The sequence below is a fragment of the Apodemus sylvaticus genome, chromosome 1, assembly GCF_947179515.1.
Source record: "Apodemus sylvaticus chromosome 1, mApoSyl1.1, whole genome shotgun sequence".
Classification (NCBI taxonomy): Eukaryota; Metazoa; Chordata; class Mammalia; order Rodentia; family Muridae; genus Apodemus; species Apodemus sylvaticus.
In genome coordinates, this window is record NC_067472.1 from 104474637 (window position 1) to 104492106 (window position 17470).

Below are 17470 nucleotides of genomic sequence, written 5' to 3' on the forward strand. Positions count from 1 at the left end.
TCTCTGGCTCCCCCACCAGGCCAGGAGTTTTGGGGGGAAGAAGACTGCATCCTGATTGTCCCATAACTCTTCTGCTCTTGGCATCATCCAGTTTCCAACAAGAGCCTAGAAATGGTGGAGGCCTGTGAACTCCTGAGCAGAGAGCTGGAGCTCCTGGAGGCCCCGGGCGGGGAGACAATGGCAGCCTCTGTATCCCAAGTCTGACATGATGAGAGTCTTAGACAAAGAGCCTATGGAATGAGAGGGTGCTTTTTCCTGAGAACTTTTGACAGCATTTTCAAGGTATCTTGGCACGCCAGGAGACCTGCTCTTCAGAATCATCTCCCAGTGGGAAAAAGCCTAGGGCCCCAGGAAGAGCAGGTGAGCACAGCATCTCCTATTCAAGGAAGTCACCTACACGGGGACACTTGTCTCCACCCCAGTCCTCCTGGGAATTCCTATGAGACCAGAGTCTTTAGGCCTCAGGTGTCATAGCATTGGATGCCCAGTTTGGCATGGGGTATATAAAAGGTCAAAGGAGACAAAAAAAAAAAGACTGGCTGGGTTCTCTCCCAGAGGTATGGGCAAAGCCTTCTCTCCTGTGGCTTTGAACTTCTTGAGATCTGCTGTGACCCAGGGAGAGTCTTGTCATCTCTCCAATGTCAGAATGAGACTGGAAGTCTCTCTCTAGGCCTGGGTGGAGTCTCTTGTCTCCCATTCTTCCAGTGTCCCCTTCTCTGCTGTGCCCACAATAGATGATAAATGCTAAATGGCACTAGCTGGGCACAGGGTGATGCATGACTTGCAGGGCAGGAAGGAAGGGCTGACCAGGGGTGCTGGGCAGAGAACTGACTGTCCTAAGGTACCTGCCTGGCGGTTGGTCCTGACTCTGTCTCCAGCCCTCCCAGGACCTCCCCAGGGACCTCTGTGTCTGCTTGTCTTGGTGTGTCTCTTTGGTGTGTGTTGATTCCACAGCCTCGCACTGCTTCCTCCTCTGACTGGATTTGGCTCCATCCTCACAACTTGGCTCGTCCCCAACTGCTCCCTAAATCCCAGGAGAATGAGACATACAGGGGCAGAGACCAACTCAGAATCAGTGAAACACGAGAGCCAGAAGGGGACAGGAGACAGGACTGAGAGGCCAGCAGCAGTCGGGGAGACCCCAACATACGAGGAAACCCTTTAAGGAAACCTAGGGAGGAGAGGTTCCCCTCCTCTTCACTGACTCCTGTCTTTCCTTTCACTCTCCCTGGCCCTGCTGGAATGTGTGAGCACTTTTATTGTTCCTAAAAATAGCCCTTCTTCAGTGGGGGCTGGTGTGAGGAATCTTCTGGTCAGGGCTCATCTCAGGCATGCCCCTGCCTTCGTGTTTCTCTCTGGGCTCCCTCACCCTGTGCAGCACTTTGCTAAAACCTAAGTGTGACCCACGAGTTCCCACCCCCCTGTGGAGTGGCCCTGTTCCCTCAGATCCCTTTGGGGTCTGGGTTCCTAGGCTGGGAGGAGCTGTTGGCCAAGTTCCCACAGTGGCTCCAGAGGGTCATGGAGGTCAGAGGACCCTGATGCTTGAGTTCCTTCTCTGCCCAGTCTCTTCCAACTCAGGCCTTTGCTCAGTGGTGACTTTCATCCCTCACCTCTTTATCCCTCCCATATTGGCGCCCTTGTTCCTGTTTCCGACACCCCAGCATCCTCTCTTCTCTTGTGGCCTTTCAGGCCCAGCCCTGGTCTGGTCCTCCAGGAGCCACAGTCTGGTTTCCTGGCTCTCCTCTCTGCCTCCTCTCTCCCTGCTCCTAACATATAGCAGGGCAGGGGCTAGGCCTCAGGGACCTAGCACATCCTCCAGGGAACCATGGAGTTGCTGGGGAGACCTTGTAGGCTCCGGGGCCCCATGTCCTGTGTCTGTATTCTTACTGCCCCCTCCAGGTCCCCTCCAGTCTATTCTCATTTTTTCTAGGTCCCAAGTGTCACTCTCTCAATCTCCAAGAGACTCACCTCCTCCCTACCTCCATTTTTCAGCTGAGAGAAGCAATCCCCAGAGAGAGGCACAGCAGAAACTGGCCAGGACCTTCGTCACTGTGCATTGATGTACAGGATCCCAGCTGGTGGGGCTCCAGGGACAAAAGCAGGCTCTTCGTGCACTCACCCAGCCCCGCCCAGCAGCAGGCTGGCATCCAAAGCTATTTATTTGCCTTTGGAGGGCCCAGAAGCCAGAGAACAAACATCCGGATTCTGCAGAAATTCTCCCACTCTCACTTCTCATATCCTCAGGGCCTGGGAGCTGGGGCCAGTACATACATGTGCACACACACACACAGGACACACACAGACACACAGACACACACACACACAGGACACACACAGACACTCACACACAGGACACACACACACAGACACACAACACACAGACACACACCCAGGACACACACAGACACACACACACATGCTCACACAGTTCCACACACACCTTGTCACACATTGTCTGAAAGACAATGCCCTCCTCCCAGAGCCTCAGACCCTCTGAGTGAGGCAAAACAAATTTTGATTTTGCAAAGGAGACTCTGTTAAGCATTTGAGACTATGTGGTTGTGAAACTCTGGGAATATTCATCTGGCTTTTTTTTCCCCTCACTCTATGGGGATCTGGGAGCTCTTCCTTTACTGGTGACCTAAGCACATGCCATCCATAATGGTGTGTCCCTAAGGACCGTCACATGACCTTAGCTGAATATGTCCCTTGGGTCATGAGGGAAGCATCTGTGGTGTGAAAGTATGTGGTCTGTGCTTCCGTGGAAGACTGTAGAAGAGCCAAGTGCATGTATCCATGTATCTCCTGTATCCATGTGGACATATGTATTTATGAGTGTCCAGGCAGGTGTGAATACGGTCAAGGTCGACTGAGTCTGGTATGTTCACGTGTGTGGCTGTCTGGGAGATCATGAATGGCCTGGTGGCTGGTCTTGTGTCTAAATGAGCAAATGAGTCTGTAGCTGAGTGTTGGCATCTCCAGAGTCACAGTCTCCTCCATGCACTGCTCCCCTCCTCCATTGCCCTGCTGAGATCAGGACCCACCTCTCTGCTCCAGCACATGCCACACACACACTCAACAAATCTTAAAAGACAACAAAACAACCAAACAAATAAACAAACAACCTTCCTGGTTTCAGTGGTCTGATCAGAAACTAATACCCTCCCCAGAGGTTGAATCAACCAAGTTTTGCCTCAGTGGACTGCAGGTGCCCGGGACCCACCCACCTTTGGGCAAGTTGAGAAAGGCAGGTCTGCCTGAGGAGAGAGGGCCCAGTTCCAGTCTCAGCTCCTGGGCATTCCTGGTCTAAGAGATAATATGCATGTCTAAGATGCACTGGCCTTGGAGATAACAAGCAAACTGCAGGCCCCTTTCATCCCGTCCCCTCTCCAGAACAGCCTGGGACTAGAAGGACTCTGACTCTGGAATTAGAATGTCACATTTCAGGTGAGCCTTGCAGGACAACCGCCCCATCCCCCCATTTCCTAACTTCTAGGACTCTTCTGCCTTGAGCCAGCATTGAACTCTCCATCTCCATGGCCCAGGAAGAATGTCCTACAGGAGCCATAAAGGGCACAAACTGCTGCTGAGATACCAGGTCCAGGGAACCCAGCCTGGCGGCTCTGAGACCCCCGCCCCCCAAGCCAACTCTCATGTATTAGGAAACAGGCCCAGAGTCAGCTAGAAACTCAACCAGGGACAACATTGTGGTGGTAGGGCAGACTCCTATATCAAAGCCTCTAGCTGGGTTTTGGGTGACCCAAGCTTTGGATTCTGTTGACTCCTGAAAGCACCTGAGGGAGTGGTTAGGGTCCTGGGACAGGCAGTGGATACCCATGTCCTCAGCTGTTTGTATGGGCCTCCTACCCTTCCCCGCTTTCCCCAGCAGGCCCAGCTCCCCTACTGGTGTGATTAACAAAATTATAGTTTTTTTTTTTTTTTCCTTCCATGAGCAAATTGCATCGGTCTTAATTGAATGAGGCCTCAGGAACCTGTGCTGGAGGCTCATGGGCTGGTGAGTACAGCGGGAGTCTGGGAGAAAGGAATGCAGGAAGAAATAGAAGCCACAACACTGAGCCAGGGACAGGAGACAGTGAGCAGGGAAAGACAAAAGGACTGAGAGCATGAGAGCACATCTCTCCCAGGTGCTCCCGTGGGTGCTCCCATCAGCTTCCATGAAGGTCCAGGGTTGAGAGGGAAGCACCACAAGGGGAAGCACCTTCACCCAGTATGGGAGACTGCTTCTTATAATCCCATTAACAGCCGTATGTGGTACTTGGGGAAACCGAGACACAACCAATAAAATGATGAGGTTCAGTCAGAACCTACAACACTGCCCTTGGTTGGCCAGTGTGGTCAGCTTCTGAAGCCTCTACCAGGGTGAGGCAGCCTCCTCTGCAAATCTGTCCCTGGTATCCGGAGCAGGGAGGGCTCCTCACACCTGGTCGAAGACGCCATTTCTAGCCCAGTTGAGAATGTCTCTTGTCCATGCTACAATGCCCATCCCATCCCCCTCTCCGATGTCAGCAAGTATGACTGTGACCGACCCCAGACACAGTCACTCACGAAGCATCATCAGTCCCTCTCACTCCCACACAGAGTTATGCCCTGTGCCACACACATCACCCCAAGATATCACACGTGGACACAATCACTGTGATCTTCTCACAGCAGGTCCCACACAGTCGATGACACAGGTCGCCCCAGTGTCCACAGTGTCCCACCTTGACTGTCACACAATGATTCATTTCTGTCACCTCCACTCGGGGTGTCTCACATTCTCTGTATCACACATCACGTGGGGCCAGTGTCGCACCCTGTCACCACTCTAGAACAGGCTTCCATGCTGTGTCAGACTGTTTCATTCTGATGCCACCTGGGGGCCTCGCAGCCCCCCCCCCATAAATAAATAAAGGAATAAATGTGATTTGAAAGTAGCAGGTGGAACACTAGGTAGAAGGGTTGAGGAGGGGATGACAGCCTCTAAGCTAAATGAAAATGTTTCAGTAAAATGACCCACAGAATGAGAGGAAAATACTTGCAAATCTTGTGTCTAATAAAGGTTTAACACATAAGGAAATCCCATAACCCAACAGCCACAGAAAGCAAACAATCCAACCTAAAGCATGAACAAAGGACTTGATAGATGCTTCCCTAGAGAAGACATACACAGGATACACAGAGGATGGCCGTGTGGAAGGATGTGCGACATCTCTAATCATTTAGAAAAGAAAATCAAAACCACAGCAAGAGGCCACGTCACCCATCCTGAAGGCTATTGTCTGAGATATCCAGAAAACATCAAGGGCTGGCTTCGGTGTGTGGAGACTGAAGCACATGTACACCATGGGTAGGACTAGAAAATGATGCAGATGCTGGGAGACACTGTACGGCCACTTCTAAAACCAATAACAACTACAGCACAGCCAGGCGTGCTAGTGCACACCTGTAACTCCAGGGCTCAGTGGGCCGAGGCAGGAAGATAACGCATTCAAGGCCATCCTGGCACAAATGGCCGCACACACAGGCCTGCAAACAGGTTGGTGCTGCCACCAGCCCTCAGCTGATTCCTGGCATGCACATGGCAGAGGAGAGAAGTGACCTGTCTTCTGACCTCCACGTGCGTGCCGTGGTGTATGCGCGCATGCACACACACAAGCACAGGTACACGTGTACACACACTAAATAAAAGGTAATTAATTTTTTTAATAAACTAAAAAAAAAAAGAAGAAAAACCATAAAAATCAAATGTAGATCATTACCATGTGACCCAGCAAAAGCGATTATTGACACCCAAGATCACTGAGGGCAGAGTATTGAAGGGATCTTTATGCACCCGTGATCAGAGGAGCCACACCCACACAGCTAAACAGAGAGAATGACACGAGTGGCCATCAGTGGGCACAGAGACAAGCAAGAAAGTGTGAACTGGACTCAGTCGGCCATAGGAGGCAGCAAGCCCTGTCACGTGTTCCGACGTGGAGTGACTTCTAGGACAGCATGTTCGGCGACAGAAAGGCAGTCCTCAAAAGACAAATACTGCATGATTCTGATTAAATGAGGCCCCTAGAGACTAGGAAGTGGGGAGGAGCTTGTCGGGGCTGGGGGTGCAGGGGCTGGGGAGCGTAGGGGCTGGGGGCGCAGGGGCAGGCAGAAGAAGGCTTTTTCAAAGGTAGATTTTGTTTGGGAGATGGAAAGAGTTTGGAGTTCGGTTCAGAAACAATGTGAACAATTTTGTTTGTTTGTTTGGTTGGTTGTTTTTGTTTGTTTCTTGAGACAGGGTTTCTCTATGTGGCCCTGACTTCCCTGGAACTTGCTCTGCAGACCAGGCTGGCATTGAACACGGAGATCCACCCACCTTTGCCTCCCCAGTGAGACTGTATTTAAAGACAGAAAACTCCCCTGTGTATATTTTACTGCAATGAAATATTTTTTTAACTTAACCAAAGAAAATTGAAAACAAAATTGAAGAGGGACTACAAAGTTAGTGAGAGTAACTGAGAGCTGCCCGTGACTAAGTGGTGACCAGCGTGCAGCTCGGGTGACTGGACAGTGTGTTGTATTCTTCTTTATGGTATTGTGCTTAAAGCATTTTTATTTGGGGGCAGGTATAGTGGTGAATACACTTAATCCCAGTACTCAGGAAGAAGAGACAGAGGCAGGAGAAATCCATGTAAGTTTGAGGCCGGCCTGGTCTACATAGTGAGTTCCAGGCCAACCATGGCTACATAATGAGATTGTTTAAAAAATAAAATAAAGCCAGGCAGTGGTGGCGCATGCCTGTAATACCAGCACTCAGGGAGGCAGAGGCAGGTGGATTCTGAGTTCGAGGCCAGCTTGGTCTGCAGAGTGAGTTCCAGGACAGCCAGGGCTATACAGAGAAACACTGTCTCAAATAAACAAAATAAATAAGTAAATAAGTAAATAAGCAAATAAATAAATAAATAAACAAATAAATAAATAAATAAATGCTGCTCAGCATTCAGGCCTGCAAGCAGTCTGCATGGAAGCCAACGGTTAGCCAGGTGTCTTCGTCAACCGCGCTCCACGTCAGCTCTTTCAACAGGGTCTTTCGCTGGCCCTGGCCCTCATTCAGCCTGGCTGTCTGGTGAGCAAACACCTGTGTTACTCCCCTCCCGTCTCTGTCTCCCCTGAACAGTGTCGCATGGTCGCAGGAACAGCGTCGCAGGCGCAGGCTGCCATACTTTTTCTTTTTCCAGTGTGGAAGGATCAGAGGTAGATCCTCATACTGGGCAGGCTACAGCCCACTTCAGGGGTTCTTAGCCTCTCACGCCCACACGAAGTCACAGTCTCTGCCTTCTCTCTCACCTTCAAAGTCATCAACAAGTTCAATCATTTCAGCCTGCAACCCTCTCAAAGGCTTGTTCCGTTCTCAGGAGGCTCCCACGGGTCTGCCCGGCTCCCTGCTGTGCCCCTGGACTCGCCACACTGCACACAGCCCTCGGGCATCCTTCCAGCTGCCGCTTGTACTGTACTACTACCCTGCCTCCTCCCACGACACGGTCACACTCACACGGCATTGAGGGTTCACATTTCATTTTGTCATGACCATGTTACATATCACACGTGCAATGCCAGGCTGAGGACTGCGTGCATCATAACCATTTTCACACACTCGATGTCACCTCCCGTTACATCCTTGTTCATACATTCGGCTTTACCATATCATGTCCTTGGGGCACACGCTGGGCCTCACGGTTCAATGTCCCAGGACCACACCTATTACTACACAGTGTCATTTCCCCATGTATATGTATTTGATTCTCATGACGTCACACCTGTTATGTACCCATCATTATCCTCAGAGTCACACACAAGGTCCCTACTGTCTCACACACTCAGAATCTCAAAGCGTCACACAATCAGTATTCAGTAACTCATTTGCTCTCTGCACAGAATCCCATGATCATGGTCTTGAACTTTGTAGTATCACATGTCACAGGTCCAATGTCCACGCCCTTTAGAATACGCCACCACCCGTGTCTCAGTGTCACCAAAGCAGCACCCACACCCACCCCTTTGCTGGGCATAGTCACAGGGCTGCTGCCTCGTGTCAACACTGCTTCCTGTTGTTGTGCTCAGAGGCCTCAGCTGAGGCATGTTCCTTCAGAGGTTTCCTGTTGTCAGGGTCCAGTCAGGCTGGTCTGTCTGGGACACACAGCCCGTAGCCACTCAGCAAACACTCTGGGCTCCTGCTCATTCTATATGGGCTCATGGGGCTTTTCCCAGTCTCCCCCGTAACATACCCAAATCGTCCAAGTGCCTGGGCTTGGGCTGGCCCCATGAGATGGGCACAGGAGATACCCACTAGGTACCGCACAGGCACCGTGGACGGAGTGCTTAGCCCTGCGCTTCCTACTGAGACTCCTGAAAGGCTACAACAAACATTGTCTGACTTTGGACCAGACCAGCAGGCCTCAGTGGAAGCCTGACAGAGGAAGGAGAAGGAGGGCAAATGACAAGAGGTCAGAAGGTCAGAGTTAGAAAAAGCTGTCCCAGAGGAAGCTAAGGAAGGCTCCGAGATCTGGGAAAGGGAAAGAGAAAGGGCTTAGAGTTGGGGACACAGACAGGAGCGAAGTGTCTTAGAGACAGATGGGAACCTGGCAGCACCAGAGCTGACAAGGATGAAGACAGGATGAGAGAGCAGAGGTCGGTCTGTGGAATTTAGAGAAAACAGGTTCCTCCCTCCCAGGCCAGCACAGTTCTGATTCAGGCTCCAGTCAGGGAACTCAGGGTACGCCACCTCCTTCCTGGCTTGTCCTGTGGCCCTACAGATTGTCCCTCCTAGCTGCCAAGGCCCCTCACCTCTTGCCCGGGCCAACCTGCAGGAAGGACACGAGCAGGCCAACGCACACGCTCCCCACACGGCCTGAGATAAATATTTCCCGGGAAACGGAACTTGTTCTCTGAGTATTTACAGCCAAGGGCCAAGCAGGACAGGGCGGGGGAGGGGAGGGTGTTCTGCTCTCATGCTCACGCCTGGGCCCCCAGCATCTGCCCTGACCAACACCCCGTGGACCTGCCGTGCGTCTCTCAGTTTCTCAGCTGTTCTGTTGTTTCTCTGAGCTAAGTCCGGTTCTCACGGAATCGGATTTCTCTGAGCCTGAGCTTACCCACAGCCTGGCCTTATCTTGGCTTTCATCTTCCCTGACACTTCTCCCTTCTGACTGTGCTCTTCTGATGGAAGGACCTGCCTGTGGTGCCGTTCCTACTGTTCTCCATCAGTCGGGGTGTGGACAGATGGATGGGCAGACAGAGAGACAGGCTAGGGTGACAGCTGAAACTTCTTCTCTGGTCCCAAGGCTCTACATGCCCCCGGCCTGTGCAGCCTGACAGGTGGGCACAGACAGATGGCAGGGCCTGGGGGCCCCTGTGGATGCCAGATGCTTCAGCCGACGCGTTGGCAGCAGCTCCCTCAGGGGCCACAGGCCAGCACTGAGGCCACTTGCTACTGATGTGAGAATTCAGGACAAAGCAGGGAACAGCTGGCAGGAGGAGTGCTTGATGGGGAATGTTCAAGTAGGTCTGGCGAATGGCCTCCACGGTGGCCCTCCCTTCCAGCTCACCCCAGTGCCCGGGACCTGTGCTCCACTGCAGCCTTTCTCCTCCACAGCACTGATCTTGCTTTGCATGGCTACCAGGCCGGTGCGAGGGCCCTTCCACCACTGCTAGAGCCTCTACTTCACTCCCTCGCTCTCAAACCACACCTTCCCACCTCCCAGGGACGCCCCTTAGGGCTGAGGTTCAGACACTTGTCTCTGGGTGTTCATGGTCCTTGGCATTCTTCATTGGTTCTGTCGGGAGCTGACCCTGTGGATTCTGACAGCTCAGCTGACCTCTGGTCTTGACTCCCTCCATTCTTCATGTCTTCGTGAAGACTCTCAGAAGCCTCCACGACTGCCCTAATTCACCAGCTGGGCCTCGTTCATACCCACCCCAAGCCTGTGTGCAGGTACGCTCATTCATGAGAGATGCCTTGGTTAAGCATCTACAGTAAGCCAGGCCCCACTGAACCCAAGGGCGATGAAAGGGCGTCAGGTGTTTTCAGTAACTAGAGAGGAGATAGACAACCCAATAACTGTGTGGCGTGACAAGCTGCCCAATGGTCTATGCAGGGAGACTTAGAGCTGAGAGTGCCCAGGGAGGGGAGAAGATCGAGTCCACCCGAGGTGGGAAACTTGGCACATTTAACCTGGAGGGGCCCCGGATGAGCAAGTGTGGCGTGGGGCTAAGAACTGGTGTGTGCTGAAGATGGAGCCGAGCCGCCATGCGGAAGCACTCACTGTGCACTGGGGAGCGCCTCTGCTCCATGCCAGCCTTGCGGGCCTTGTCTCGGCACCTGCTTCAGCCTTCATCCCAGCTGGAGCTCCCAGGACCCCACCTGGTCCCTGGTCCCAGCTCAGAGATGTTAGCTCGGTGTGCTCAGTTCACCAACCTGAACTGTCCCCTGTCACAAAGCCTGGATCCCAGGTTGAGCCAGAAGGGCCCCCTCCCTCCTGCTGACCAGAGGCCAGGGTGCCGTCCCTAAAGAGTATGCTGACCCGGTGCCTGACGGGTAGGGAGGGTTGCTGACAGCGTAGTGCCCATTGCTGCTGCCAAGCCAGTGTCAGAAGGACGTCCCGAGCCCGCAGAACTTTACAGGCCTCAGTGCAGCCTTGCGTGCACTGCCTTGTGTGTGTGCTCGGGCTGGGGGATAAGTTAGTCCTGACTATGAGGATCACTGAGCAGGAAGATTCTCCTCACAACCTGCTGCGGCTCAGGCCTGGGCCTCACACAAACTCAGCAGCTTCTCTCGGCTGCTCTGGACTCTAATGGTAACAACAGTGCATTTCTGTTGCAGTGATGGTGGGAGGTCTATTTTGTTTGTTTGGACTCTTTGTCGTTGCTTGCTTGTTTTGTGTTATTTTGGGGTTTTGAAGACAAAGTACTTTGTATCCCAAGCTGACCACTGTGCCTGATGTATGCAGTGCTCAAGATACACCCCAGGGCTTTTGCTCTACCAAGCACTCCGCCAACCTGAACTATACATTGGGAGATCTCATCTCTGCCTACAGATGAGGAAGATGGGTTCACATAATGGCTGCGTGGCAGACCTAGACCAGAGCAGGTTCTTCCAAAAGGCAAAGCTGATAATGACCGTCCTTTTGAGGTGAGTGAAGGGTTGTAGGTAAAACAGAGCTGAGACTAGCTGGGCGGTGGTGGCGCACACCTGTAATCCCAGCACTCTGGGAGGCAGAGGCAGGTGGATTTCTGAGTTCGAGGCCAGCCTGGTCTACAGGGTGAGTTCCAGGACAGTCAGAGCTATACAGAGAAACCCTGTCTCGAAAAAACCAAATCCAAAAAACAGAGCTGAGACAGTGCCAGCCTGAGATCCTTAATCAGAGTGAGAGGGTGACAAGACCCAACAGGAAAGGGAGAGAGACTGCAGCAGAGGAGAAGATAGGCTTGATCCAGGGAGGCCTCGTGGAGAGGATGCTGTGGTGGAATGGAACAGGGACCGGATGTGACCTGCAGACAGAGGAGCTAATGGGTGAGGAACGGAGTCTGCGCACAGAGACACGAAACCTGGAGCCAGGCTCCTTCAGCCCCCACAACCCTAGAGGGTCTCGGCTTCTCCAAATCCCTCCCCTTGTGGCTTCCTGGGTTGGTGACAAATGCAATCTTTCCTGGCGGGTGGCCGAGGCTGCTGAGACACTGCTGGCTCCCAGGAACACCATCTGTCCCAGCTCTGGGGGGAGCTCCCACCCATGGGGAATGCCATGGCAATAAATAAATTAATAATGACGCTCCAGTCCCTCCTCCTTCCCTTGGCCAGCGCCTAGCATCAGGACCCAGTCCCACTCTCAGTCCTGGCCTCATGCTACAGGAGGAAAGCCATGCTGAGCCCCAAGCCCTGTTAGACATCTTTCTCAGCTTAATGAATGGACACGAGGCATCTAGCCTCAGCTTTACGCTGACCCACCCCAGCACCTGCTCCGAGCCTTGACTTCCCCCAAACACAGCTGTCCTTAGCTTATGCTAAGAGTTGTGCAGGGTGTATGCTCAAAGGGCTTGGCACCACGGGGCTCACATTGGCAACAACCTCTTCCTCTCAGTTCTCTTGGGCACAATGCAGACACAGGAACCAGTACACACATGCACACACACACACACACACACACACGTGCGCAAGCACACCACTTGGTTTCAATCTTCAATACACACAGTTTACCCCCATTTTTGTTAATCATTGAATGTGGAAAGTTAACTCAAGGCACCCCCAAAAGGCAGTCAGAACTGGGCTGGTGGCCCTCCCATCAGTGGGGGTAAGGAATGAGAGAAACACAGTTCCCAGGCTTAGGAGCTCAAGGTGCAGGAGGCAAGCCAGGTGTACATACAGTCACAGAATGAAGAAAGTAGGGTTCTATGGCACACGGTGGGCAGACAACAGAATGCCCTAGCACCCAACCGTTAGGTGGGAGAGCTCAGAGGAGGAGGCGAGAGCCGGCTGGAGTTGATGGAGAGTGGGAAGAGGCCGTCCTGGAGGAGGGGGCTATTGCAGAGCCCATGACTGCTTGGGATGTCAGCAGCAGGTGTTTGGTGAAGCAAGAGCGGACGGGGGGAGGGGGGGTTGGGGGGAGACTGTGATAGGCCAGAGCTTCAGACGGTCAAAAGGATGGGGACCATGGAGAACGTGTGAGTAGACAGGTTCAGATTTGGGTGTTAGAAAGATCCTTTTGGCAATCTCAGGGAAGGTGAGGACAACTGAGAGCAAGCAGCCAAGGAGTGTCAGGGGTGGGGGTGGGGGGGCAGTGCAGGGCTGGGGCTGGGAGAGGGACTCTGCGATGGGCAGGGGATACAAAGGAGGCGGAGAACCAGAGAGGAGTCAGAAATGGCTTCCTGCTCAGTTGAGGACAGGGAGCCCGCCCTCCAGGCTGGGCACAGAGTAAGAAGGGGGGTCTTGGTGTGTGTGTGTGTGTCCTTAGGCTGGAGAGGGTGGGCAGGGAATGCAGCTCCAGCTTCCAGATCCTGCAGCCCTCCCCAGCGCCCACCCACTCTTCCATCCACTGAGCTCTCACCTCCAGTCGGTCTTCTCTACTCCCTGGGGGTTCTGGCTTCTGTGCAAGGGGGTCCTGGCTGGCTGCAGAGACAAGAAGGCCAAGGGCTGAGGCCTACCAGGCCTTCCCCCATTCTCCCCAGCCTGCCCTCCCATCGGATCCCAGGAAGCTGTCTCCTCCAGGCAGCCCGCCTGCTTGCGCCCTGCTCTCCCTGCGACACACTCTTCATCCCACTTCTACTTCTCTCCAGAAAACCTTCTTCAGGCCTTCCTAAACCTCAGTTTCCTTATCTGTAAAATGGGATCAGAACACCCACCTGAAGTAGCCAGTGACTCTCCAGAGAGGGCTGGGCCTTGGTGCTCAAAGTCCAGAGGTACTGAAAATCCCAAGAGCTGTGCCTTGTGCGTAAGCAGCTATCACCAGTCTGGCACTGAGACCTCTGGGCCTCAACTGGACCTCCACGCAATTCCCCCAGAGCCCCCTCCACTGTCCCAGAGTGCTGCTAACAGTGGCCGTAGGCAGGGACAGTCAGGGACCCGCTCACTTGTTCTCAGGGGTCCATCACTCAGGCAACTTGGAGAAGCCCCAGCTTCTCTGACAAGCACTGTCCTGGGCCAGCTGCAGGCTCCTGCCCCTCCCCACCCCCACCCCCACCCCCAAGCATGTCCCAGCATCGGACAGGCGGTGGGATATTCTGAGCCTGGCTTCATTCCCGTCAGCTGCTGGCCTCCATGCCAGCCTGGCGAGGGTGCAGGGACTGATTTGATTTGGCAGCTTCGGAAGCGTGTGGTAGGGACAGGGTGGGGGAGAGGGGGGAGGGGGACAAAACACCCATCCCCGAAAGGAAATAAACAGCCTCAGGCTCGCTCAGCAGGATGGGGGAGACACAGTCTGGCACGGGGGGGGGGGGGGGGGGGGGAAGAGCTAAGTTCCCTGCCCGGCATGGTATCCCTCTCTTCCCCGCCCAGGCACTGAACACCTGCCTATGGCTATAGGAGTCTCTCCGGCTCTCACAGGGGTAATGGGGAGGTGACAGTAGCTGTCCTGGGTTTGTGGATGCTTGTGGAGTGACTATGTCAGGTGCCTGGCCGTCTCATATGTCCCCTGTGTCCGGTGGTGTTTCCTACTTTGCTACATATTCAGCTAGTCCTGATGCCGCTCAGATGTCTGTGTGAAGAGTGACAGTCTAGGAGTGTTCACCTCTCAGGCAAGTGTGGTTGAGTGGCTAGACCTCCACAGGGGACTGATTGTAACCCAGGGCACGACAAGGTCACCTGTGCTGGCTGCTATAGGGTCTAGCATTTGTTGGCTCCAGCCTGTCCCTTCCCTATGTGCAATGACCCCGCTAACCCCGCCTTGTCCTGCAGAGGAAATGACAAGGGCTGAGATAAGTGTCTGACCCTAGAGGACATCCCTTTTGTGCACAAAACATGTGCCTCCTCTTCCCCACAGTCCTGAATGTTCTCCTCTCGCAGGAGAACAGAGTGGAAGTGACCCTCTACCACCCTCAGAGACTCCTAAAGAGAGCTGCTCCTATTCAGACACCTGTCTCTCTCTCCCTTCTGATCCCCTCTATTCAACCCCAAGTATGGGGTCTAGATGTGTCTGTGTGGGGGTGGGGAAGAAATCTTACTTAGGCATCCAAAGGCCTTCCCCAGTTGTAATGCTGATCACTGCCCTACTGGCCAACACAGCCACATCACACACTTCCCTGCCCCCATGCCTGGGAATACACATTTACCTGCCCATGTGCCGCCAGTAACCTAAGAACTTGACCTCTCAGGATTCAGTCAAAAGACTACCATGAAGTATCAAGGCTCTTGATAATCTGACCTACGTGCTAGAGGGCACACAAAACCCTTAGCTGTAAAGGGCAACAGGACAGGGCTATGCTCAAGTTGTCAGGTGGGGCGGTCAGGGTGGGGTGGGCCCTGCTTTGAGAAGATGCAAAGTCTTATCTGTTAGTTCCTCCTCATTGTCCCACTGTCCTCTGGGGAACCTCTTGGCTTTCCCACCCAGTCACAGGAAGCTGAGTTGCTCCTGAAGACAGAAGGGCGGGATTTCACTGTGGACATGGGCTTGGAGAGGAATAGAGACTCACATCCCCAGCTATCACTAAGGAACTAGTGAGGTGGAGCCTGTCTGCAGGACCCTGAAGGGGTCACACGAGATGCATGGGGATTTACAGCCAAGAGAAGACAGTAGCAACCAGAGTGACCTCCTCTATAGCTGGTCCAGTTTTAAACTTGATGGGATTTGTTTGTGCTTGTGATATCTTTGCACATGCCTGTGTGTCCGTAGGCATGGGTGCCTATACCAGACATGGAGGCCCAAGTTGAGTTCCAAGGTCAAGGTTTGCCAAATGGAATGGCTATCTAGACATCAGAGACAGTGGAGAAGACAAGGGGCTGACAAAGAAGAGAGATAGCAGTTTGGGCCTGGCAGTAAGGCTGAGAGAGGCCAGCTGGGCTTCAGGAGGTCCCTGTGTATTCTGCGTCTATCATGGTCAGTTCTCAAACCTTGGACACCCGAGGCCAAGGGCAGGGTGTCCCTATGACCCAGAGGAGAAGGGGCATAGCACAGAGCTCTGCCACAGTCTACTGTGTAACTTTAGTTAGGACCTTCCCCTCTCTGAGGCAGTGTCTTCGTCAGAAGAGTTTGACTTGATCTTCTAGGATATTTCCTAGGCTGGCTTTTGAGAGAGTCACACCTGTACAACCAGAAATGGAGACCTATGGGGATGGAACAGAGCCTGAAAGAGAGAATATGAGGGAACAGTAGTAGAACAGAGAGGAAAGCCCTGCTGGGGAATCACAGGAAGGCTCTCTGAGAGCCAGTCAGCTGCAGAGGGTTCCCTGCAGGGGACCCCACTCTTGAGACCGAGGCAGGAGGAAGTATACAATGGAGCCTTGTGGATGACAAGAACAGCTGTGTCCCACCTGCTTCCTAGCCTGTGGGAGGAGAAAGCTGGAGGGTGGCAGGCTGGGACTCTGCCCTCGAACCTGAGTCCTAACCTCCACTCCTGCCTCACGGGATCCCAGGGGAAGGGAACGGCTGGGCGGCAATGAGGTGCGTCCAGGGAATCAGGGAGCTGTATTTCAGACCTGCTGGACTAGTTTTGGTGTGGCAGCCCACTAGGCTGGGGAATTCTGGACACACAGCCTTGACAGGCTTCTGTAGGGCCACCAGGGTCAGGCTCTAAAAGGCAAGATCTTCTCTTTGAGCCAGGGTTCCTTTCCAACTCTGGCCTGGGTAATAAGGCACAAGTAGGATCCAAGAGGCAGTGAGGTACTAGGCAACAGCGCTGGTTTTGTGACAACTGCATGGTGTGTCTGAGACTCGGGCCAGGCTCCATCAGCTCCTTTAAGGCTCCTAAGACTCAGAATAAGAGCCAGGATTGTAGGGAGCATGGAGACTATCCTCTGGTTAGCCTCTGGGTCCTCAGCCCTCGCTGGCAAAGGTTTCTGCATCTCCACACCCGTGTCCAGGAAATACTCACGTCCTGTTTTCCCCTCGGACAGCTGTTGAGAAAAGGCGTGAGCAGGCCCCTCCTTCTACGTCTACATCCCTCTATAGCTCTACGAAGACACCTCGAGGGCTGGGAAGAACGGTGCTCTTTGGTCAGAGTCTAAGACGCCTGAGGGACGCAGGCAGGGCGTGATGGGACTGACTGCCATGCCATACAAGCTTAGAAGTGGCAGGTCCCTCACACGAACATGTTCCAAGTCTGCTGTGGCGGGGGGGAGAGCCCATGTGACCAGACTAAAAGGGTCTCCCATCTCCTCAGCTGTCAAGGTACCCCTCCTCCCCTCTTCACTTAAGGGTGGAGCTGCCATCCCAGCCGAAGCTATCTGTCTCCATTGTGTCTTGTTATGTTTTTAATAACTGAACATTGACATTAACAAGGCAGGTGGCTGCAGCTCTTCCCAGCAGCCCCATTTAGCATCATTGAATCATCAAATCATCAAATTCTAGAATCCTGCATGCACAGACTGTCCGCATCTTGGGCTCCCAGAGTCCCAGCATCTTAAAGTCACAGAATGTAGGATTCACACAGCCGCACAGCCACCCAGCCCGGGCTGAGAGCTGAGAGTCATGGAGGGCTATCGTCCTCCCTTGGAGAAGCCCAAGCCGACAGTCTCTTAGGAGCTGGTGGTACTCATACAGAGCTATGGGCCGCCAACTTCCTTGTTTAACAAGTGAGAAAACACAGCTCAGAAGGCGGTGCCAGAGCGTACCACAAGGCAAGGAACCCAGCAGTGCCCAGCCTCGAGACTACACAGTTGGACCTATACAGGCTGGTGTTTCTGACAACTGGAACTTTTCGAATTCTGGAGAGCCCATGCTTGTGCTGGGTCAGCTGCTGCCCGACTCCCTGCCCCTCTCATGTGTTCTTCCAGATTCTTCTTTCT

General features: G+C 53.4%; 1 protein-coding gene across 2 annotated transcripts in view; it reads right to left on the bottom strand.

The window, feature by feature from the left end:
• Positions 1-17470, bottom strand: part of Pde2a (phosphodiesterase 2A) — a 62369-nt gene that overhangs the window by 38871 nt on the left and 6028 nt on the right. Inside the window, exon 2 of one of the 2 annotated variants that reach the window (XM_052157132.1) lies at positions 13080-13141. The exons of the other annotated variant lie outside the window; for it this stretch is intronic. Within the exon in view, the coding sequence (XP_052013092.1) occupies positions 13080-13141 (62 nt within the window). The remainder of the gene's footprint in view (positions 1-13079; positions 13142-17470) is intronic. 2 annotated transcript variants of the gene reach the window in all.